This window comes from Rhinatrema bivittatum, chromosome 9 (genome assembly GCF_901001135.1).
Source record: "Rhinatrema bivittatum chromosome 9, aRhiBiv1.1, whole genome shotgun sequence".
Lineage (NCBI taxonomy): Eukaryota > Metazoa > Chordata > Amphibia > Gymnophiona > Rhinatrematidae > Rhinatrema > Rhinatrema bivittatum.
This window is the reverse complement of record NC_042623.1, coordinates 225316673-225340802: the sequence shown is the minus strand read 5'-3', so window position 1 is coordinate 225340802 and position 24130 is coordinate 225316673. Positions and strand designations below refer to the sequence as shown.

Genomic DNA, 24130 nt, shown 5'->3' with positions numbered 1-24130 from the left:
CCAACCGAGCCTCCCGTGGCATCCTCCGAGTCCGCCTTGGGGGAAGAATCCTAGGAACCCAAAGAGCCTGAACTCCAAGAAACTAACTTCCCTCCACCTTACCCTCCAACCCCTTCACCCACCACCAGCTCCCTGTACCCCCAGCTGCCATTGCCTGCGACAGTCATTGATTCTGCATCACCGATTTGTCCAGATAAAATACCATCTCTACACGCCGCTCCCCGTAACGATTTATGTGGTGCGGTCCGCATGGGGTTTCACCAAGAACAGGTGCATGGAAATCTCACAAGGGAGGAATTATTGAAAGGGCTTCAAGCATTTCCCATCACAGAGGTACCTAATGCCCAGGGTGGGATTCAGTATCAGTGGTCGGCACTACCTTATACTATTTTAAGGGAACTTCGCAAGAGCATCACAGAAACAGGCATTCATTCCACCTATACTCATGGGATGTTAGCGGGAATTGCGAATGGCTATAAATTCATTCCCCAGGATTGGAAAGATCTGGCCCGTATGCTCATTACCCCTGCTCAGTATGTAGTTTGGGACTCAGAATATCAAAGGGAAGCCCTCAAAACTGGAAATGCCCCGGGAAGGAAAGCATACAAAGGAACCGATTCTTGTATGCACAGGGACGCTGGGTGACCAAGATTACCCCACCCCTAGGAATGCCATTATCTCAGTAGTAGAAAAAAAACCCAAAAGTAGAAGCAGAATGTATTACAGAGCAGGCAGTTTATGTAGAGTTAAAGCATGAAGCAAACGTAATGCTTGCATTAATGACACAATTCAATAATTGAGATACTTATTTTATATGAATGTGTAATCTGTTCTTTATTTTTTTTTCATTTCCCTTTCGCAGAATTCTTGTTTCATTACTGGCTGTTAGCTTTAAGTTGGTAAATTGTTTTTCATAAAGCATTCTACATTTAAATTTATTATATCACAGATACAGGAAAGTTACAAGCAGTACTAAGTATCAGTTTTTTCTTTTCAAAAGTTCTCCCTTCCCCTTACGAGTGGCAATTAAGGGTTAACAAGAAAAAGACAGAGTGAGAGGGAGGGCTAGTGTAGGAATGCAGAACAGCATTTCTCAAGAGAAAATAAACAGAGGAGAGAACTCCATTCAATGAATTAATCCTTTAAGTTTAGAAACAGATTTCTGAAGAATTTCAAGATATTAAGAATAATAATAGCCATAATTTAGCAAGAAAGTTTAATTTCTTTTACAGTGAATAAAAATTCTGTGTCTTGCCAGTACAGGAAGTGCGGAGTTGAAAAAGTTTTTTTTAAGACAAAGAATTGAGATTGTTTTGAAAGTACAGAGAGACATTGAAAAAGTTACGATTCCTATTCTTTGACAAGCAATTACTGATAGATGTACTGGTTGGTACATCTAAAGCAAACCCCCCCCCCCCCCCCCCCCAGCCTTTTTCTTGCAAATCCAAATTGATTTTATTAAATTGTATAGTAGAATTGATTCTCCAAGGTTAAAAAGTAAAAATTTCACTTTAATCATTACCTTAATTTTTTGCTGTGTGCCAGATTTTAATATTTTCCAGATTGACAGCCTTCCCGCCATGAGAGATGTGAAGATGAACACTTTGCACCTTATTTTTTTCATTTTTAGACAGAATTCTGATTTTTGTTTTCTACTGGATCGATCCTAACATTTTTTTTTAACATCTTCCAAACATTTTCAAACATTTTCCACACTTTTTGGTTTAATTTTTTTTAGCTCAAAAATATGTGTTCATTGTTGTCTTCTGTCTTTTGTGCTATGTGTATGTCCTGACACCTGAAGAATGCTGTGAGTGAAATATGTTTTTATGTAATTGTCTGTACACTTAAGTTGTTTCTTCATTGTTATTTAATAATAAAGTGGGAAAACATTATATAGATTAGTAATAGTATAGTTATAGTCATGATGAAATCTTCTCATTAATTAATTTGAATTTGAATCTCTCATATTAGGTTTTTTGATCCACAAAACACACATATCTCACTTAATAAAGAGTTAAGAGGCTATGCTTCGATATCCAAGAAATACTGAAAGAACTGAATACACCATTGAATTTCAGAAATCATCCCATCAAGCCTTTTCCATGCCTTTACCACAGAAGTCATGCCTTTGCCACAGAGGACATCCTGCAGCCATCATTATGAACTGAACTGTTGCTACTTTTTGCCTGATTTTCTCTTTGCATTTGTTTTGCTCTAGATGTGTTTCCCTTGCTTAGATGAGAATGTAATACCCCTTTGCTCAAAGATTGCAATCAGTATTTTCCTTTATTAGATGCACAATTTCACAAAATTTATGTGTAACTATCAGCTCACAGGGTGTTCAGTTGGGCAAGGTTGCCCCACTCCCACAACCACAGAAGGATTCAATCTGTGTAACACTATAGCAGAAATGGTAAGACAAACCCAAAACAAGCAAAACACATCCACAAATTTGTTGGGAAGCATCTGGATGTTGTGTGGACGCAGGGCTTATATGAGAATCCCTGCAAGATGGACAGGTAGATGTACTCTAGGCTACATTATGCCATCCTTTTATACTACTACCAAATTGCCTAAGGGTAGAATCAGAAACAGGAGAGAGTCGGTTCAAAACCCAATTGGGCAAGGCACAGGCACCATGGTCTACAGGGGCCTGTTTCCCCCAATAGGGGCAGCACTAAACTACCGAGATTTACACACCCTTGCCAACTGGACCACAGCCCTATTCAACCGTATGATTAAATCCATAAAACTCCTCACAGAAGAGGTCTCAGAAAGACAATTCTCATTGTATTACTTTGCATCGTTATTTTAATATGTTGCTGCTGCTGTATTCAATGATTGCCCAACCTTGCTAACATACTTTTACCTAAATCGCAACGTAAGGATTTCCTGTAAAATATAAAGGAAAGGATGAGATGTGGAGATGTAGACTTTTTCTCTTTGGCTGGCAAACCACAAAAACTGAATCTGTCTGCATCATCACTTCTCAGTATTTGCTTATCTGCATTAAACATACACTGAGCCTGTTTGTGTCTGCATTCCTCAAGCTCTTGCTTTTTACAGACAGACCTTGCTCTTAGCACAGAAACACTGAATGCTTGCTTTCTCTCACAAAGATAGTAACATGAGTTAATCATAATAATCCGTAGCAGCTATGTCTCCGAGAGTATTGTTGTTATGAACAATTTGATTGTATACACATATGATATGTAACGCAGGACAATAAAAGGGCCTGCCTGAAGTGACTTTGGGATGGCTTTCTGACTTCCTTAGAATCCTGTCTGGCGTCTCTTCTTTCCGTGCGCCTCTCATCACAACACCGGCCGCGTTTGCTCCGCAGCCGGGCCTGCTCACCTTTCTCGTCCGTCCATGAGCTCCGGGCTGTCACACGCCGCAGCCAGTTCACGGTGTCCCCGGCTCCCCCACGCTCAGGCTCCTGTCCAGGCCTCACGGCGGGGCTCAGCGTCCTCCGTGGCATTGGCCCTGCCCCTAGACGCACGCGCACGCGGACCGCCCGGCCTCTTAAAGGGCCGAGGCAGATCCCACCTTCGCGGTGCGCCCTGATTGATGGCTGTATTAAATGAAGTGGTCTGACACCACTTCCTCGCCTTGGCAATTGGGTCGTACACTCTGGTGTCTCTAGTTTGCCTTCCAGTGTCTCCTGTTCCAGCGACTCCTGTTCCAGCGTCTCCTGTGTCTCCTGTTCCAGCGTCTCCTATTCCAGCGTCTCCTGTTCCTTCGTTTCTCCATCCCTGGTAGTACTCTTCAGACCAATCTCACGGTACTGACCATTGCTTGCTCTTGACTACTCTTGATTGCTGCCTGGATCTGACCTCTGCCTATTCTCTGACTACTCCTGATCTCTGCCTGGAACCGACCTTTACCTGACCACTAACTACTCCTGATCGCTGCCTGGAACCAACCTCTGCCTGACCACTGACTACTCCTGATCGCTGCCTGGAACTTGACCTCTGCCTGACCACTGACTTCTCCTGATCGCTGCCTGGAACTTGACCTCTGCCTGACCACTGACTTCTCCTGATCGCTGCCTGGAACATGACCTCTGCCTGACCACTGACTTCTCCTGATCGCTGCCTGGAATATGACCTCTGCCTGACCTGACTGCTTCTGGATTGACTACAGGTACTGACCCCTGCTTCGGCTGACCATTCTGAACTGTTACTCTGGCCTTGATCCTCGCTATCCACTCAAATTCTCTGTTCTGGCCTCTTGTGACCTCTGGACATTCTTGTTTGGACAGCGACCCTTGTTCATGGTGGACACTCCTCTGCACTTTCTCTCTAGGAGATCCAGTGAGGTCCACCTAAGACCAGGTGGCCCGGGTAACCAAGGGCTCAACCTGAGGGAACCCCATGTTGCTATTGGTGAAGCTCCAGCTAGCCTCTATCTCCTTCTGTGCTCCGCCTCCTGGTGGCAGGCGGTCTCCAGGTCTGACTGGAGGGCCGTACCAATCCTGCACCAGGCCAAGGGTCCACCTCCAGCGCAACACCAATTTCTCTAAGAAAGGCTGGATTTCAAGTCTCTAGATGCAGTGGGATAAAATCAGGCATGGCACAGCGTGGCACTTGTTGGCAAATCTAATATCAGGTTTCTAGTGGAAGGATGTAAGCAAATAAAGGCAAAAGAGAAAAAATTATTCAGTTTATTAACCACAATGGAGCACTGGAGATGGGGCTACGACTTTTTGAAGTGGTGATCACCAGATGTTAATTGCACGTAATGCTCAATAATTCCAAGCTCCTCAATGAGTTCCAGGTCACATCAGTGTCTATAGTTGATCAGCTTCTACGTAGTCAGTAGGGTGCTTACTACATTAATTTCTACCCTGATGGGCAAAGGCAGTCCAGGTTTAGCCCCAATGCATCCAGAAACTTGTAAATATAAAATAGTTACAACTTTTCAAAGAACAGCAGGAGTACAAATCCAAAGATGTATTGACACTTCAAGGATAAGCTTCCTGATTTTGTATGCTTGAACTGCTAATTGAATTATCTTTAAATATGTTACCTCTCTAGCTTGAAAGGGTTACACAAGAATCTTTCAGACAAATATACAATTTCCCCCACAGCAGAATACAGAGAATGGGAGCAGTTTTTTGGGTTTAAGGTGCAGATTTCATCATTTGCAGATGAAGGAACTTTTATACACTGAAAATGGTAATGCTATGGAGCTAAACTGTCCTGGATATAGCCAAGGTTCTGCTTAAGAGGAAGTTGGATGAGTTTCCAGTAAAGCGATCAGTGGTTATTGATATATGATCACATCACCCCTGTCCTCAAACACCTACATTGGTTGCCAATTACATCACTGATTATGTACAAATCCCTCACCATCATTCATAAATCTATTCAAAACCATGACATGCCCTGGTTCAAAGAGCACCTCCGATTTCGTACCCTTGACAGACCTACCTGAACACAACACCGTGCGAAGCTGCATTCACCCTCGCTTAAATTGACAAAACTTAAGTCTACTAGAGAACGTGCCCTCTCCATTGCTGGGCTCGCCCTTTGGAACAAGATGCCCTCTAGTCTTGGCCAGGAACTATGCTCAAAAAAATTCAAACAGAACCTCAAGACCTGGCTCTTTAAACAGGCCTACACCTGAGCATTTCTCTCCGCCCCTCTGTAAATACCCCCAGTAATGTTATCTCGAACACCCTTAATGTCTTCCTCCCTGCTTGTACATCCTCCCCCCCCCAGGTCACAGTGAATTTCTCAAACATGTTTTTCCTCCTGTACATATCCTCATCCAGGCCATTGCCACTCTTTCACGTTTGCTTACTATATTTTTGCCATCCCCCCATGCCTGTAATATTATATACCCCTTCTACATAGTTAATTTTTTCTGTTCTATTTTATTTTTTATCCTGTTGCTACATTTTGTTACCTGTTCAATGTAAAGTGTCTTGCTGCATTAAGTTACCTGTAAACCGAGGTGATGTTCCCAATGTAACTTGGTATATAGGAATGCTTAAATAAATAAATGTTGAACCAAGAAGATCTTATTGTTAGGGCCATGTAGGCAATTTTTGTACTAAGAGAAAACAAACACTGTTGACATACAATATCTTGTTGCCTTCTTCTGAATCACTGCTAAGGGACTGACAGAGGTAGCAGAAGCTTTGGATCTTGCTTCAACTCAACCTATGTTACCACCCTACCCCTTCCTTTCCTTACCATTTCCTTCATCCCTCCCTTACCTTCCTCTTCTGCTCCAGTCTCTCTATCCCTGTATTTCCTTTCCTTTTTCCTCACCTTCATCTCTTTCTCTCTCTCTTTCCAGTCCCTACACCACTATTTCTCCAACCCCTTTTCATCATCTTAATCCCTTTCTTTTACTCTCTGGTACTCTCTAGTCCTCAATTTCCTCACCCTCTGTTACCTTCCTTTCTCTTCCTCACTAGCTCCTCCAATCCTTTATTTCTCTGTCCAGCCCATCCCTCCTGCCTCTCTCCTTCCCTCCCTTGCCACTACTTTCTTCATGATTTTATCTCCCTTTTTTTTCTTCCATTCCCCTGATATCCCTTCCATAGACCCTACACACCCTAAAACATTCCTCTCCCTCCCTGTCTCCCAAATCATTTCCTCCTCCTCCTGCTCCTTCTTAAGGGTCTCAAGGTGTAAAATCCATCCTTAAACTACCGTGGGCTTCCTGGTGTCTGCGCAGTGCTCACTCATCCCAGCAAAAGACATGCTGCTCCCTCATAGTTCATCCTTAGGAGATGGAACTAAGGTCACAGCCACATAACGCAGGAGAAACCAGGTGATGTCACCAGCATAGAGTGGTGATAGTCACTAGCAGTTCACCGGAAAACAGAGGCAGCTAAGAAAAACGCATGCATGCAGAAAGAAGAATAAGGAGTGTTCTCATTCCTTCTGGTGGTACAGACTGGTAAGAATTGGAGGAGTGGGTTTCTGCCCTATACTGTATATTATCGGTAATATGCAGGGCTGAAACTGTTTTTGCCATTACAGATATTGCTCCTGCTTCCCTTTGCAAATACAGATTTTCACTGTCCTTTCTCTACCTATGCTAGAGGGGACTTGACTGGTCGGCTTGTTGTCCTCACTGCTGTAGGCACCAGTGATATTCTACTTCACAGCTTTAGGTTTCACTGGCCTCCCCTTCCTCACATCGACAGTTTCACTGCCCTCCTCCAGTCAGTGCCAGTGCGAGGGTGTCCAGCTGCCCTAGGCGGTGATGTCATGATGATGTCATATTCCTTCATATTCTACCCCCCCCCACATCACAGTGCCTGCATCGCCAGAGCTCCCTTTCCTCGCCGATCGATACATCCCAACATGCGAGTCCTACAATTTCAAACCTGCTGCCTGACTCCTTTGCGTTAAAAAAAAATACCACCCTCACATCCAGCGATGGCATCCTGCCCACTTCTGGCACCCTAGGTAGCCCCCTAGTCCATCTAATGCCTTGCACCGGTCCTGCCTCCAGTACTGCTACAGGTATCACTTGGCCTTGCCTTTAGCACTGCAGGAATTACCAACCTCTCCCCTAAGCACTACTTGCCCTCTTCCCTCACCGTTACAGGCATCCCTGCCCTCCCCTTGGTGAGGCACTAACTTCTCTCCTGAGCACTATTTGTATCAATGCCCTCCTCCCTCATCACTACAGATGTAACCATCCTATCCCCTTATCACTAAGACAGTGTTGCTCTCTCTGATCTTCTGTCCTTTCAGATTCCTTTTTAGTGGTGATTTTGCCATCGTCCCCTGTCTTCAAAGGATTGATGGAGGATTAAAAAAGAGTTGTTTTACATTTTCCTTACATTTTAAGATACATTTTCCTATCCTGCAGCTTGCTATTCATTATTTCTTGATTCAGGGTTTTTGTGTGCAACTAGGGCTTGGCGAGAGAGAATAAAAAGCTGCATTTTGCATAAAGTTAAGAAGGCAATGTCCCAATGACATAAAACAATTAGCTGTAAAATTTCCCAAACCAAAATGAGAGCAGCAGCACTGAGACAATAGAGAGAAGCTGAGGATAAGAACAGCATGAAAGACAAGAGAAGGGGAAGAAGGCAGCAGCAGCATCAAAAGAGGCAAGAAAAAGGGAGGAGCACTAGCACTGAGAGATGAAAGAGGAAGAGCACAGAAACTTTACGAAAGGGGAAAGTGGCAGCAAGACCAAGAGAAGAGAGGAGAGGAGCAGCACTGAAGACAAGAGAGGAGAGCAACAACACTGAGAGACAAGAAAGGAGAGAAGCAGCGCTGAGAGAGAGAGGAAGAGAGCAGCAGAACCAACATATGAGAGAGGAGGGGATCAACCCCAAGAGACCAGAGATGAGGAAAGCAGCAACAAGGGGGTTGGGGGTGGGGAGAGCACAACAGCAGAGAGGATGGAGATGAGTAACACAATCGGAGATGAGAGTAAGAATGGAAAGCATATCAAAGGGACAAGAAAAAAGAACAGCAGCACTGAGAGAGGAAAGCATCGGCAACACCGGAAGACGAGAGGGGAGAAGAGCACGTCAAGCTTTAGCCAGTGAGGACAGCGGCAGACAAGAGTCAGGATGGCACAGGATTCCTTACTTGTACGGCTTCCTGCTTCAGGCTGCCTGTCTGCATGTCCTCCTTCTCTAGTTTCCTTGCGCAGTTCTTCTGCTGCGCTGTCCACAGGTCATCAAAGCTGCAGTGCCTGTACAGCGTACTGCTCCTGTCCTTGGCGGGTCCCTCCGTGTTGAGGAGTGGCATTGTGCAAGGTTTGCTCTCAGTATTTGAAGAGGGATTCTGGGAAGGCAGCATCTGGCAGCCCCTCTTCTTGCAGCATGGGAGAGGTTGATCCCTCTGTCTCCTTTCCGTCGGGGCTTGACTGGTCTGCTTATTGGCCTGTTTTATAAGCATCAGGTGAAAACACATTTCAGGTGAGCAATAAGCTCAGTGACAGGAGGCAGCAGTATTTCCAAGGGTGGTTATGTTCAGTTTAGGTCTACTTAGAACTCAATAACTGGTGCTAAGAGTGGTTCTGTTTGCCTTGAGACTTAGCTTTGGGATGCTGGAGCAAACATGCCCTTCAAGTGCTGATTGCATGTGGTTGGGTCAACGTATGGGCAGTTGAGTTTAAATATATAAATATAAATAAATAAATACATATATGATACCAGTGCAAACTAATATTCTGTAACTACTTCTGGAATATACAGTACCTCACAGATCATAATGACGTCAATACAGATGCCTTTTATTTAGGGATCTCCCATGTCTAGCCATTTTTAAGGCACTAGCAGGCATGAAGAATAGGAGAGTTCTGAGCTCCAGTAACCTGCAGGGGTTGAATGGAAGCTTTCTTGCCTCTTATTAGGGCAGCTTCAGCATAGAGAGGGCACAGGTTCAGATAGGGGTCTCAAGATCTAGGGCTAGACCAGTGGTTTTCAACTCAGTTTTTGGGACCTGCCCAGTCAATCTCTTTACAGGATAACCACTAGGGATGTGAATCGTTTTAGGACGATTAAAATTATCGTCCGATAATTTTAATATCGTCTTAAACCGTTATGGAACACAATACAATAGAGATTCTAACGATTTATCGTTATAAATCGTTAGAATCGTGAGCCGGCACATTAAAACCCCCTAAAACCCACCCCCGACCCTTTAAATTAAATCCCCCACCCTCCCGAACCCCCCCCAATGACTTAAAAAACCTGCGGGTCCAGCGGCGGTCCGGAACGGCAGCGGTCCGGAACGGGCCCCTGCTCCTGAATCTTGTTGTCTTCAGCCGGCGCCATTTTCCAAAATGGCGCCGAAAAATGGCGGCGGCCATAGACGAACACGATTGGACGGCAGGAGGTCCTTCCGGACCCCCGCTGGACTTTTGACAAGTCTCGTGGGGGTCAGGAGGCCCCCCACAAGCTGGCCAAAAGTTCCTGGAGGTCCAGCGGGGGTCAGGGAGCGATTTCCCGCCGCGAATCGTTTTCGTACGAAAAATGGCGCCGGCCATACGCGTATGGCCGGCGCCATTTTCCGTACGGAAAATGGCGCCGGCAGGAGATCGACTGCAGGAGGTCGTTCAGCGAGGCGCCGGAACCCTCGCTGAACGACCTCCTGCAGTCGATAATCGAGGCACAGAATCCCTCCTTATCTCTTTGACAGACCATATCCTACTGGGCCTTGACAAAGGAAATTCATACCTATTGATCTTGCTGGACCTGTCCGCAGCGTTCGACACGGTCAACCACGCTATCCTCCTTAACCAGTTGTCATCCATAGGAATCAGCGGCACCGTCCTTTTCCTGGTTTAAAACCTTTCTCAACAATAGAGGTTACAAAGTTAAACTCCAAAACAAGGAATCCTCAAGATTCAACTCTGCCATAGAGTCCCACAAGGTTCGTCTTTATCTCCGACTCTATTCAATATTTACCTTCTTCCTCTCTGCCAACTTCTCACCGACCTCAATCTAAAGTTTTTCCTATACGCAGATGATATTCAAATCATCATCCCTATCAAAGACCCATACTCTAATACTCTTGACTACTGGGAATCATGCCACAAAAAAATCAAACAACTACTCAACAGCCTACACCTCATCTTAAATTCCTCTAAGACTGAAATCCTACTCATCTCTCCTGAGAACAACACCTCCAACAGTCTCTTCCTACCAATCTGCCTACCACACAAGCTAGAGACCTAGGAGTAATAATAGACAACCGGCCTAAACTTCAAGGCACACATCAACAAAACAACCAAAGACTGCTTCTATAAACTTCAGGTCCTGAAAAGGATAAGACCTCTTTTCCACGCTCAAGACTTCAGAACGATCATCCAAGCAGTCATTTTTTCGAAACTAGACTATTGCAATTCCCTATTGCTAGGTCTACCATCATCATACTCCAAACCCCTACAGATGGTTCAAAATTCAGCAGCCCGAATCTTGACAGGCGCAAGGAAAAGAGACCAACATATCCCCCGTCCTGAAAGAGCTTCACTGGTTACCAGTCTACTTCCGCATCATGTACAAAGCCATAACCATCACCTACAAAACTATACATACAACTTACCACTCTCGATCTTCAATTCCCTCTCCAAACACATAATTCTACCAGACCTACTAGAGATGCTTATAGAGGCTCCCTCCAAGTTCCCCCAGCGAAAACGACCAGACACATCACCATAAGAGATCGCGCCACCTCCACAGCTGGCCCTCTTTTGTGGAATTCCATTCCTACAGACCTCAGACAGGAGCCCTGCCCCCCAACTTTTAGGAAAAAACTTAAGACTTGGTTATTCAAACAAGCATTTCCGGACACAACCCAATGACACATTCCAATGACTCCTAAAACACCACTCCTCTTGTATATAACATTTATTCTGTATACTATATTTAAATTGTATATTGTTTAACCATCTCTTTTCTCTCCTCTCTTCTTCCTCTCCAAGTTCGGCTACCCTTGTTAAATGTAACTGTACTTTCGGACACCACAGTTCTAGTTTTTGTTTATAATGCACTCCTGTTCGATGTAAACCAGCAAGATATGTTTTCATGATTGCCGGTATATAAAAACTCTAAATAAATAAATAAATAAAATAAAATTTTCCGTACGAAAACGATTCGCGGCGGGAAATCGCTCCCTGACCCCCGCTGGACCTCCAGGAACTTTTGGCCAGCTTGTGGGGGGCCTCCTGACCCCCACGAGACTTTCCAAAAGTCCAGCGGGGGTCCGGAAGGACCTCCTGCCGTCCAATCGTGTTCGTCTATGGCCGCCGCCATTTTTCGGCGCCATTTTGGAAAATGGCGCCGGCTGAAGACAACAAGATTCAGGAGCAGGAGCCCGTTCCGGACCGCTGCCGTTCCGGACCGCCGCTGGACCCGCAGGTTTTTTAAGTCATTGGGGGGGGTTGGGGAGGGTGGGGGATTTAATTTAAAGGGTCGGGGGTGGGTTTTTAGGGGGTTTTTAATGTGCCGGTTTTGCGATTTTTCGATTTTTCACGATTTTTTCACGATTTTTCACGATATTTTACCCCCCCAAACGGCAACAATACGATTCCCTCCCCCTCCCAGCCGAAATCGATCGTTAAGACGATCGAGGACACGATTCACATCCCTAATAACCACCATAAATATGCATGAGATTATATCTTCATGGTAGATCTCCTGAAAACTAGACTGGCCAGACAGGTCCCAAAGACTGGATTGAGAACCACTGGCTAGACTACAGTGGATCAGGGAAGTCTTTCAGAAAGATTACAAGCTGAAGATCTAGTATTAGTGAAAACAGAGTAGGGCATTACCAAAAGGCTCTAAGACTTAGAGTCTAAGTTATCAAGAACAAGCCAGAATAGTCCTGGATTTGAACTATCCCATGAAATCTATGGTCTTGCTCCTTAAGGGAAATCAGAACTGTAAGTTCATGTATTCAATATGATGAAAACAAGGCAGACTCAGCCTATCCCTGTTGACTTGAAGCCACCTGATTACCCTAACAAAAAAATTAGATTGCTAGATTGAAGTTGGTTTGTGTTGTCAAGGGAAGGATATGCATGTTTCCAGTACTGTACTAGTACAGAGGAGGAGCATTAGCATAGGTCAGTGATGGCGAACTCCAATCCTCGAGTGCCACAAACAGTTCAGGTTTTTATGATATCTACAATGAATATGTGTGAGAAATATTTGCATGCAGTGCCTCCACTGTATGCAGATCTATCTCATGCATATTCATTGTGGGTATCCTGAAAACCCACAATGGGGCCTACTGCTGGAAACCTCAGCAATAATACTCAGGGGCCTACTGGGGCCTACTGCTGGAAACCTCTGGGGCCTACTGCTGGAAACCTCAGCAATAATACTCAGATTTTCATTTTAGGGCTAATAGAAAAAGACAGGAGCAGAAGGCAGAGGCTGCTGAAATGGGCCTCAATGGCTTTCCATAGGTGTGGCTATGGCTGCCCAAGAAGCAGTAGTATATGGCCCTAAAGATTTGAAAATCAAAATATATCACAATGTAGAATAGGATAAAAAATCTGGTTCATGAGAACTGCAAATGGGTTTGATTTTCTGAATATCCACCCTTAATACTCATCAGATATATTTACATTCAATTAGTCTAAGAGCTCAATTAATTTACAGATTTTGGTTATCCTGTTTGCAGCTCTTTAGGTTCATAGTTACATAACCCTAAGGTAGGAGAGTCCGCTAAATCTTCCTCCACATTTCATACTGCAGAATGTAATATTTCTGTCCCACAATATTTTCACCTCATTTGTTGTATCTACCCTTGTGATCTCCTTCTCTCTTCTGTCTCTTATCTCTTGCAATATCACACCCTTACAGTATCTCTCCATTGCTGAATCTCTTCCTCCTTTATATCTCTGCTCCACAGTGGTGCCTCCACTCTCTCACAGAACCTCTGTACCTTTTCATCACCATTTGTGGTGTCTCTTGTTCCCACTGCTTCCCTTTCTTGGGGAGTATCTGTTATGCAGTATCCCCTTGCTCTCTCCGCCTGTATAGGTTCTACACTAATTTAACACCCCTTACCTCCAGACACTTCAGGCATAGCGTGCCACAGCCTGCTGCATCCTAGGACTGCACTTCCTGAAGCCCTTTTATAGGCCAGGCAGCCAGCGCTTCCTGTGGGCACTGACTGATGTCATAAGAACATAAGAACATGCCATACTGGGTCAGACCAAGGGTCCATCAAGCCCAGCATCCTGTTTCCAACAGTGGCCAATCCAGGCCATAAGAACCTGGCAAGTACCCAAAAACTAAGTCTATTCCATGTAACCATTGCTAATGTCATTTCTGGTCTAGTATAAAAAGAAGCTTAGCACAATCACTCAACAGCAGGTCTCCTGCCATGCTCCTGCTTGCAGTGCTAGTTGCTTTGTGGTCCTGTCTTGTTCCTGTCGTGCCGTGTTCCAGTCCTCCTGCCTTGTCATCTGCCAGCCTTCCCATCCAGCCCTGCCTTCTTGCCTTGTCAGTGTCTCCCTGGTCTTTGTCTCCTTGGATTCACCCCTCACTTACTAACATTGGACCGGACATTTTCCTCGCTTTGCTCACTGCCTGCCATGACCCTTGCCTGGACTTTGACCATGCCTTGCCTGCTGCCTGCCTTGACCTTGGACCATACTCTGATCTTACCTGCTGCCTGCCCTGACCCCAGTCCAGACTGACCACTCTCGCTCTGCCACTGGGAGAGAGCTATCTGACACTGATCCCTCCTCACACTGGCCCAAGGGTCCACTCTGTGCCATGTTACAACTAACTGTGCACTCTGCAGTTTTCATCTGGGGATCTTGGGATTCAAATTTGCAACCTTCTGGCTCCAAACCAGGGATTCTGCCACTGAATTAAAGGAACAGCTTCCCTAACTGAGCTAATAGAAGAACTGTATCTACTTTAACTAAATTGCTCATTCCCATCCTCTTATTACTGCACCCTGTCACTCATGTTCCCCCTATGAGTATCCTTCTGTCTTAAGATACTCACTGCCCCCCAAAACTAAAAGGATTGAGGAACAGTAGAAATAAAAGCATAGCTCAAAGTTATGGAGTAGATTAGAAAGAATGGTAATAGTGAGAATGGGAGTGAGGGGAAGAGGGAAAGGCAAGAAGAGAGAAAATGGGAAGGTGATGCTGGGATGATAGAAAGGTGAGGCAAGGGATGAGGGGAAAAGCAAGATGGAACAGAAGCAGAGGGAGAGAAAAGGTGAGGAGAAAAGTAAGAAAGAGGCAAGGGTTGGGGATGTAAGAGAAAGGGATAGAAGAAGAAGCAGGGAATAGGGAAGGAGAAGGAGCTTGGGCTTCGAGCAGGGACCTTGGTTTTCAGTTTTTATTTTATTTTTTTTCCAGGAATCTATCAGTATTTTATACAAGAACAAACATATTTACCCAGAAAAATGACATCATTCTTTTCTACTGATTTCTCCAATTTTTGTTCTTGTTGTAATACATTCCTAGGAAAAATAAAATAGAAACTGAAAATGAAGATCTCCAGATATGAAGGGGAGAAATATAGGGGTTAGAGGAAGCAGAATGTGAATATTTAACCTATTGGGAGATTTCCTGTAGTGAGTGCTGTTTACAGGATTTGATAGATTCCATTTGAATAGGAGAAGGGCCTACGTGAGTATAATTAGTAGACTAGAAGGGAAGGGGGAAGGATTAAGGAGCAAGACTATGATGGCTCATTGTAGAGAAATCAGCTAACTAAAGATTAAGTGGAATGGTGAAGGTATAGCGAATAAAGGGAAAAGTGTAAAGAATGACTCCAAAATGAGTAACTACAACAGAAGAATATCCTGAATCAAGGTTGGACTCAATGAACCCAATTACATAACTCATGCTAGGAGGAATCGTACGAAATCAATAAAACTAGGGAAAAATCAACATCTAGTAATTTCTACTATTATTCCACAAAATAAGATAACAGCATTGTATTCAAATGCAAGAAGAATGATAGATAATTTGGAAGAGAGATAGTTGCATATTTGGTTAGGCTGAAAGAAGTCTGAAGAAACTCTTCGAACAGTAAACAATTTTTTAGTTACACAAAAATGTTATTATATCAACAAATACAAACCAATCAAAATCTGTTATTTTTTAATCATCAAGACTAATCAAAATTCAAAGTCTCTTAATCGTATCAAAACCACCTCTAATCCTATGAGAATGACACCTCGGCCTTGCCTTTAGCACTGCAGGAATTACCAACCTCTCCCCTAAGCACTACTTGCCCTCTTCCCTGTACTGCGGAGGTAGTGGTATCTGTATCTGTTACCCTTTAATCTTAGAGTATGACCCTGTGAAGGGGTGTATAGGACGGAACCACTCTTGGGTATCTACAGCGATATAGCTTAAGTGGAAGGCAGGCACTATAGTTTCTTCATGGGCAGTGTTTCTGTTTACAAAATAAAAACCCAGGACGGGCAGAATGGGACCAACTTGGATAGCGTGGAGGAGAAATTGGGGAAACTGCACAGCTAGGAGACAGATCTACGCTATAACTGAACCACAGCAACAGGGAACACTGAGCTGGGAGGATGTAAGACTGTTTCTTCCTCCTCCTGGCTCATTTTGAAGGGGATTCTGGTGGAAGTTTGTGTCTGGGAGGGGGAGGGGAAATCTTCCTGACTCTAATACATTTGGCCAGGAGGATGGAGGATCCCAGAGGGAGGGAGGTGGTTGCTGGGCCTCCAGTTCACGTTTGACAAGTAGCAGAAGGGAAGGGAGATGCTGGCGGGGCTATTGCCCCCATCCCTCACAAGAGTTACTGGGAAACTGTTGGGCCCCCAGCTTCAGTTGGGAAAAGCGGCCAGAAGGAGGGATGCCATGGTTCTTTAGGGCTCCTGGCTTCTCTTTTAAATACATTTAATTTTAATGTATGATTTATATTCAGCTACTTCAAAGTGGATTACATTCAGGTACTGTGGTGCAATCTGAGTATGTACCTGAGGCCCTGGAGGATGAAGTGACTTGCCCAAGGTCACAAAGAGAGGCAGCAGAATTTTAACCATGACCTCTCTCGTTCACAACCTGCTACTCTAAGCACTAGGCTACTGTAGTAGGAGGGCATAACTGCTGGCGGGGGAGGGAGGCCTGAGCTTAGATGCTCCTTTTCATAAGTTGAGCAGCAGGCACTCAGCCTTGGATAAAAAGTTACTTTCTATTGCTAGTTACCTAGGATTTGATTTTCAAAGGGGTTAGGCACTTAAACCAACCCCTTTGAAAACTGACTAGGGCTAAGCTCCTAGATTTAGGTGCCTATTTTCATTAGGGGTCAATTTTCAAAAAATGCTCAGTATCTCACTTAGGAACCTCAGTTTTTGACTGAAAATTTCCTAAATTTAGGTGCTTAAAAAGTGGATAGTTGAGGGGGGGGGGGGTGTTAGGATAGGGAAAAAAAAGTTAGGTGTCTAGTGCTAGAAAGTTAATTTAGTATCCTAAATCTAAGTAAATGAATTTCAGGCCTAATTAAAGCACCCAAATTACAAATTCCTCTACATTTAGGGACCTAAGTGAAGCATCGCGTGGTTTTTGAAAATTGATCCTAAACTACAAAAGGACTATAGACCCACCTAGCCTTTAAGATATCTTCATGTAGCTAAGATTGTGCAGCTGACCTCTGGGATAGAATCCTGATTGCCTACAAGATGTCAGTCCTATCCAAGTCAGCTATGTTGTCTTCCTTCTTTGATCCTGTGTTCCAGGTATATGAGCACACAAGTTCCCTACTTAATCCAAAATCTAACACCTTCTCTCAAATGCTCCTCGTGTCTTTTTATCAACCCTGCTATTATTCCCTCTGTGTACGTCTCAAGCATGCATATATTTATCAACGTATTGGTTTCTATCACCTCTATTCCAGGCATCTACCATCCTCTCAGCATAAAAGTATTTCTTCATATTTTCTAAGAGCCTAACTCCCTCCAGCCTCATATTCTGGCCCCCGTCTTCTGTCCTTGAAATTATTTTTCTTTGGAAAATTGCTCCTTCGTGTGCTTTATTGAAGTTTGCTAGATTCTTGAATGTTTCTATCATACCCCCATTCTCGTCCTTCTTCCAGCAAGCACGTTCTGAGTTTCTTAAGCCTCATTTTGTATGATTTATGTTGTAAGATCTTTATCATTTTAGTATTCCCTGTCTCAACTGTTTCCATCTTCTCAATGTCCTTACAAAGGTGTGGCCTGCAGAAGGGAACACAGTACTCAAGCTGGGGTTTCACTAACAATCCATCCAAGGGCAATATTACCTCCCTTTTCCAGCTGCTGATACTTCTGTGTTCACACTTAAGCAAACTGTCGGCTTTCTTTGTCATCTTATTATGTTGTTATTATGTTTAGAATATTTTAATTATCATCCACTTTGCGGTTCATTCTGAATTAAAGGCAAAAAAATCACATCTACATAAATAAATACTACCCAGCAACCTTCAGCTCATCTAAGATGAATATTTGTAAGCCTTTTTTCTGTGTAACAGCTCCCAGCTCTTGTCCTTCTAATTGATAAGTGGTTAATGGACTTTTGTGCCCTATATGCATGATACTACAATTGTTTGCACTGAAGCACAACTTCCAAATCCTTACCATTTATTTCCGTTTTTTCAAGTCCCTTTTCATGTTTTCTACTTCTCCTAGTATGTCTAGCCTGTTACAGAATTTTGTATTATGTGTAGACATGCATAGTCCCTCAAATCTGACTGTGTTTGTTGATCAGAGGCAGACAATGTGACAAATGAAACCATGTAACAGGAGTTAATGAGTTTATCCCTCGCTCTGCTAAGGACTTCTCCCATATTTATTTTTGTACTAGCAATTTGGAGGCAACCACTAGAAAAGACTAATTGCTACTTTATTTCCCATATCACCTTGCTGCCTGTTCTACCCCCACATCAATGCTATACTGTTCCATCTTGTGGGACCTTTGCTGCTCGTTCCCCAATGCACATACACCCCCAGTACAAAAGGCACCAGTTTGGAAAACACAGCATTATTAATGGCTTGCACAGAGAAGGGAAGGGAGGTTTGGGGGAAGACTGGAAGTTAGGACATAGTTGTTTCTCCAATCATCGTTGGGCCATTTTCTTTTACCCCCTTTCGAGATATCATGCCTTACAGCATATCCAGCAGCAGAGGGGCACTCATCCTGCAAATGCTAGCATACTATGTTGTACCAACCACTGTGGTGTGCTGAAGAATCATACAGCCTTCATTCCACATCCCTTACCCCAATCCTCAAAGGTCAAGAGCTATTCCTTTGCAACACCATTAGGCCTGTTGAGCCAAGAAGTCATAGCTGAGGTTGTGGCTTCCATGTACAAGCATAGAGCACCAACTATAAAATGTTCCCAATTAAGACAGGATGAGGGGAATGACTTACTTCTTCTTTAAGGACGTCATTGACGGAAGAAACTATGTTTAAGCTGCTCTGAGATTGGCTGCTGATGCCGCTGTCATCTTTATGATGTTCAGTATCTAGTGAGTTCAGAGATAAAAGTAAGCTTCCTTGAGGCTTCAATGTCTTTGGCCTTTCTGGGACCTCTGAGTATCCATCACCATAGAAGCCATTCCCAAGTGACATCATGGAGATAGCACTTCCCCTGCTGGGACACCGAAAACTTCTATACTGAGAACCATGCTTGATGCTTTGAGGTTTGGGACTCATTGGTCGACTGGGTATGTCCTGTCCTTCAAGTGTTGAGGATATTTGTGGAGAGGAATGAGTTAACTGGTTCAGTGCTAACTGAGAGTCACTGGGTGGGGAGGGAGAGCTCAAGCAGAAGTCTTCAGAATATGTGTCAAGTTTGTTGCCCAGTGCCTCACTGATCTCATACTCAGGTAATTCTTTAGGTGGATCTTTGTTTCTCCTTACTTTCTCAGAGATGGTGTCATGAGTATACTCCAGGCATGGACCAGGCGGGTTGACTTTGGTGACAGTATCGTTGGATATTTCTGGTCTAGCTGTTTGTCCATTTGTACACTGCTGCTTCTCTATGGTTGAGCTTTTTCTACAGCTACTAGAATGCTGCAAGTGAGATATTTTGTTGGGAAGTATTTCCTGTGGCACTGATAGATTTATTGTTATGGGACTTTTTGCTGTATCCAGCATTTTGCTTTTCTGAAACATTTTCCGAGAAGACTGTCGGGACTTGGGTTTCTCCCTCTCCATTTTTGAGGAGCCCTTTGAGTTTTGATCCACACTTTCTTTCTCCAGAGGCTTAGACTCAAAGAAATTGGAGAAAGTTTTCTGTGCTAAAGTCAACCTCATTCTGAACTTTTTTCCATCTGAGGCTCTGCTTTTACTCTCTTCATTCTCTGATGATGACTTTCTCATATCCTGCTCTTCAGGACCCTCCAGTTCTGCTGCTTCTACTGAATTTGTAAACCTTCTCTCAGCAGTTCTGGAGTTCACATAATCATCTAGGTCTATTCTACCAGCCCTAGAAGCCTTCCTCATACTCTTGTTAAATAAGAAGCTACTCTCAAACACATCATCATCATCATCTGAGCATTCCAAGCTCTGGACAACCTCCTTCATCTTTTTTGCTGAATCTTTAGATGATGGAGAAACAGTTACAGAACTGGATGAGTTTAATTTATATGACTGCAAACTCTCTGTGTCTTCCTCATCTCTTTTAAGGTCACAATCCTCTGCCCTCATCTTACAGCTATGGCGTTGACCTCTTCCTTCATTTTCAGTAGCTATAGACTTGACCTTCTTAAATGATGCTAGTTTTGTGAAAACTAAAAACTTAGAAGGTTTTTTAGGTGTGCTGGTCGTGTTCTGCTTCTGCACAGCTTTATATAGGCTGCTGTTGCTTCCTTTGAAATGTAAGTCATTCTCCTCCATTTCCTCACTGTTGATACTACTCATGCTACTATTATCTAGGACCATTAAAGCTGTATCATCGCCTTCACTTTTTCCAACACTATTAAATACACCCATTATGTTTCTATTCAACAACTGTTCACTGCTAATGTTCTCTGCATCTTCTGTAATGCAATCTTTTCTTTCCATTGTGGAAGGTTGTTTGCAAAGCCCCCTCTTATTGTCAGAAATAGTGCAGTTTTTATCTTCTTCATTTTTTGGGCTTTGTTTACTGATGAGACTATGCCCTTGGTGATCTTCGACATGGTAGCTTTTCTGATTGCAGTCATTATTGGGCAGTCCTATTGGCGCCAATAAATTAATATCAGAGATGTTTGGATGGAAGGCTTCACTGGCAGAAGCCTCAGTCTTACTAGTTTCTTTTTCGTTCCTCCATTCAGCTTCTTGTTCTGTACTAGTCTTCTCACTCCCTGTTGTAGAAGGGACATGCCAACTGAAATCCTCAACTAATCCCAAGATGGTTTTGTGAAATTCATAGGAAGATGCGTTGGGAAGAGGCTTATTTATCTGCTTTCTCACTGTGTCATAGGCACTTTCTATATGGACATTTACTCCAGTAGAAGTCTCTTTCTTTACTGTGACTATCTTTTGATCCTCACTCATAATTGAGCACTCTGAATGGTTTTCTTCCTGTTTCCATTGTAAGGAGTCCTTTTCTTGCTTGATATCGGTCACAGGATGGGGTGTGTTTGAAGGCTCTGAGTATAACGAATGAGTTTTACAGTTAGACTCTCTCATTAAAGACCTTGGTACTTCTTCAGGTGTTTTGGTCTCAGTTAGAGGAGGAGGAAGTTCCCAGCCCCTGAGTTCTGATTTAAGGTGAGCTGCAGTTCTTTCAGTGACAGAGATGTTGCAGGTCTCCTGCTGCTGTGTTGCCTGAATGCCTGTCTGTTCTACTAAAACTGTAATTACTCTTGGTTTGAGTTCAGGGCAGATTACTATATTTGTTTCTGCTGCTAGTTTAACAGTATCAAACAGCTTTGCTGCCCTCTGTTCAGAATTGTTCCTTGAGATGTCGCTGCTTGTACAGCTGAGGTTTTGCAGCAAGGAATCCCTTTCCTCTTCTGTAATACACCTTCCCCCTGATATCTCTGCTAAGGTTTCCTCTTTGAAGCCTTGTGATTGTTCAGAATCTCCAGGGCTTGCTGAAGATTCACTCTCAAAGTTCCTTCCCTTTTGGAATGCAGACTTGTTTTGCTCTAAGTCAGATGTTCTTCCCACAGCTGGGGCACAAGTTACAGAAATATCTACAGGGCCACTGTCTCCTTCCTCCAACTTACTCATGCTTAATGCTAAACTTGTCTGGTGACAGGGATTGAGTATTTGCTCCCATCCATTTCTTGAAGCTGTCTCTCTGGGTTTTCTTTCTGATAACTCTGAATCAGGGGTAATGTGAGTAGCCTCACTGTACCTTGAACTTTGTTGCTGCAAAGAGCTCCTCTCCTGAGCCCATGCTGTAGTAGGTCCTGCATCCTCCAGTGTACTGGCCTGGGCAATGCTAGAATTATGTGTTTGTGTCTGACGAGAAACATTAACTGCCCAATGGGAATAGCCTGTCCTCTGTTTATCAGTGAGCATCTGTCCTGGCACCAGGTCCACCTTTGCCTGGTCACTCGTTTGAAAGCTGTTCTCGTTAATGGTTTTTCTCTGGATCTCACAGGGTGTTTCTGGCAGATGTATTATACACCCAGACTTTCGCAGTTTAATTTTCTGCAGCAAATAATCAATGGGGTTTCCATTCTCTTTTTCCTCTGGTAGATTAATGAGCTCTGGCACACTGTGCCATTGTTCTGTTCTAGCAATACTGAAAGCCACTGATCGCTGGGATGTTGGTGCTAGGCCATGCTGGCAAGATTGTAAGTCCAGGTGAAATATGTTCTTCCAGTTCTGCACAGCTAAACCATCCTCTCTTGGGAGTGAGCTTTGTCTTTCACAATTTTGACTGTATGTGACTATAGATGGTACACTGCAGCTCAGTTCCTGGGCTGCCTCCTCTACTTTATTAAGATTTGCTTCCAAATGAATGTCAGGCAAACTATGATGAGATTCAGGTTGGGATAGGAGAGGGAATACCTCTGTACCAGTACAAGCCAAGCAGTCTTCTGACTTTGATTCAAGACATGCACTTTTGAATTTTATTATCTGTTCTGTTCTTTTGATGTTTAAGTTTTCGCTTGGCTTTAGATATACACTGCATAGGGTTCCACTGTTTTCAGGCTGAGCTTTAGCTTGTAATCCATTCACTACCTGTTGAGCTTCTCCCTCCAAATCATATTCCTCCTCCTTTTCTTTTGGGTGGAACTCACAATGTCTTGTGCGGTGATAATTCTCAGAAGAAATACATGTCTGTGTGTAGGATCCTGGATGTTTCATGCAGTGACAGCTTCCAGAGAGAGAGTCAATTTGTGTGTAGGACTTGGGATATCCTGGGTCTTGATGGCCCTCAGAGGGAGTGACAGTCTGTATTTGTGACTCTGGTTGTCTTGTGCAGTGACAGCTCTCAAAAGAAGTGATAATCTGTGTATGACATTGTCTTGTAAAGTGATGGCTCTCAGAGGGTGTGTCAGTCTGTGTGTTGGGCTTGGGGTGTTTTGTGACTTGATGGTTGTGAATGGGAGTGACAGTCTGTTTATGGGATTCCAGCTGTTTTCTGTCAGAAAGTGACTGGCTGGATTCTTCTCCATCAGATGAAGGGCAATAAGCTTTCACATCTGACTTCACAATGACATCATCAGTAAAGGGCTCTACATCTGATGTGCTGTCAAAAGCCTCACATTTTCTCTCTGAGAGGCTCTCGCTGTGATGCGACTGTGTCTCAAAGTAATCCTCATCTGTGTCCTGGCTTGATCTGGAGGCACCCGACCCTATGGAACCTGGACCTGCAGGTCTGTGGTCATGAGTGCACTCTGCAGAAGAGTCTTCCAGTAACACAGGAGTCTGCAAAAAAACAGAAGAATCAGTCATAATTTACACCAGAAATTGCATTTTAAGAAATCCATTGCATGAGGATTTATAGATTCTGTCATAGAACAGAGGTTGCAAGCTTGTATAACCATAACACTTTGAGCGATTTTTAATCAGGAAAACAATAAACAAATACTATTAAATAGCAAATTTTTAGAATTCTTTGCATCTGCTGATGCACCTTGTCCTGGGGGCTTACTGCTTAACTAGTTTCTATTTTCAAACCTTTTATATTAGCTTATCATACACAGACCTAGATATATCAATAGGCACATTAGGCCTGAGGCCTGAGCCTCGCCTAGGGAATAGGCAGAGGCCCAAAGCAGAGGCCGCAGCCTATGCCTGAGCGTGACGCTGAGGACTTTGCCTTAGTCCAGGCCCAATGCTGGGGCTTCAGCTGAGACCTGAGCAAAGGCACAGGCCCCAAAGATTTTGCCAGAGCTGGGAAACTTCCAGGTGCCCACTTACCTTCTCCATTAGGGATCCAAAGCCATGATCCAACAGTGGCTAATCCAGATTACAAGTACCTGGCAAGTACCCAACCCATTAAGTAGATCCCATGCTATTAATGCCAGTAATAGCAGTGGCTATTCCCTAAGTCAATTTGATTAATAGCAGTTAATGAACTTCTCCTCCAAGAACTTAACCAAACCTTTTTTAAAACCCAGCTACACTAACTGCTCTAAACACATCTTCTGGCAACAAATTCCAGAGCTTAATTGGGTGTTGGGTGAAAAAGAATTTTATCCAATTTGTTTTAAATGTGCTACTTGCTAACTTCATGGAATGCCCCCTACTC

At 43.8% G+C, this 24130-nt stretch overlaps 1 protein-coding gene across 1 annotated transcript; it reads right to left on the bottom strand.

The window, feature by feature from the left end:
- Positions 1 to 8509: 8509 nt before the first annotated feature.
- Positions 8510 to 23808, bottom strand: LOC115099629. The gene is made up of 3 exons (XM_029617362.1): positions 23800 to 23808; positions 18859 to 23304; positions 8510 to 8876 (listed from the first exon to the last, which is right to left on the bottom strand). The coding sequence occupies exons 1-3, from the start codon at positions 23806 to 23808 to the stop codon at positions 8556 to 8558; spliced, it is 4776 nt and encodes a 1591-aa protein (XP_029473222.1). The 3' UTR covers positions 8510 to 8555.
- Positions 23809 to 24130: the final 322 nt, after the last annotated feature.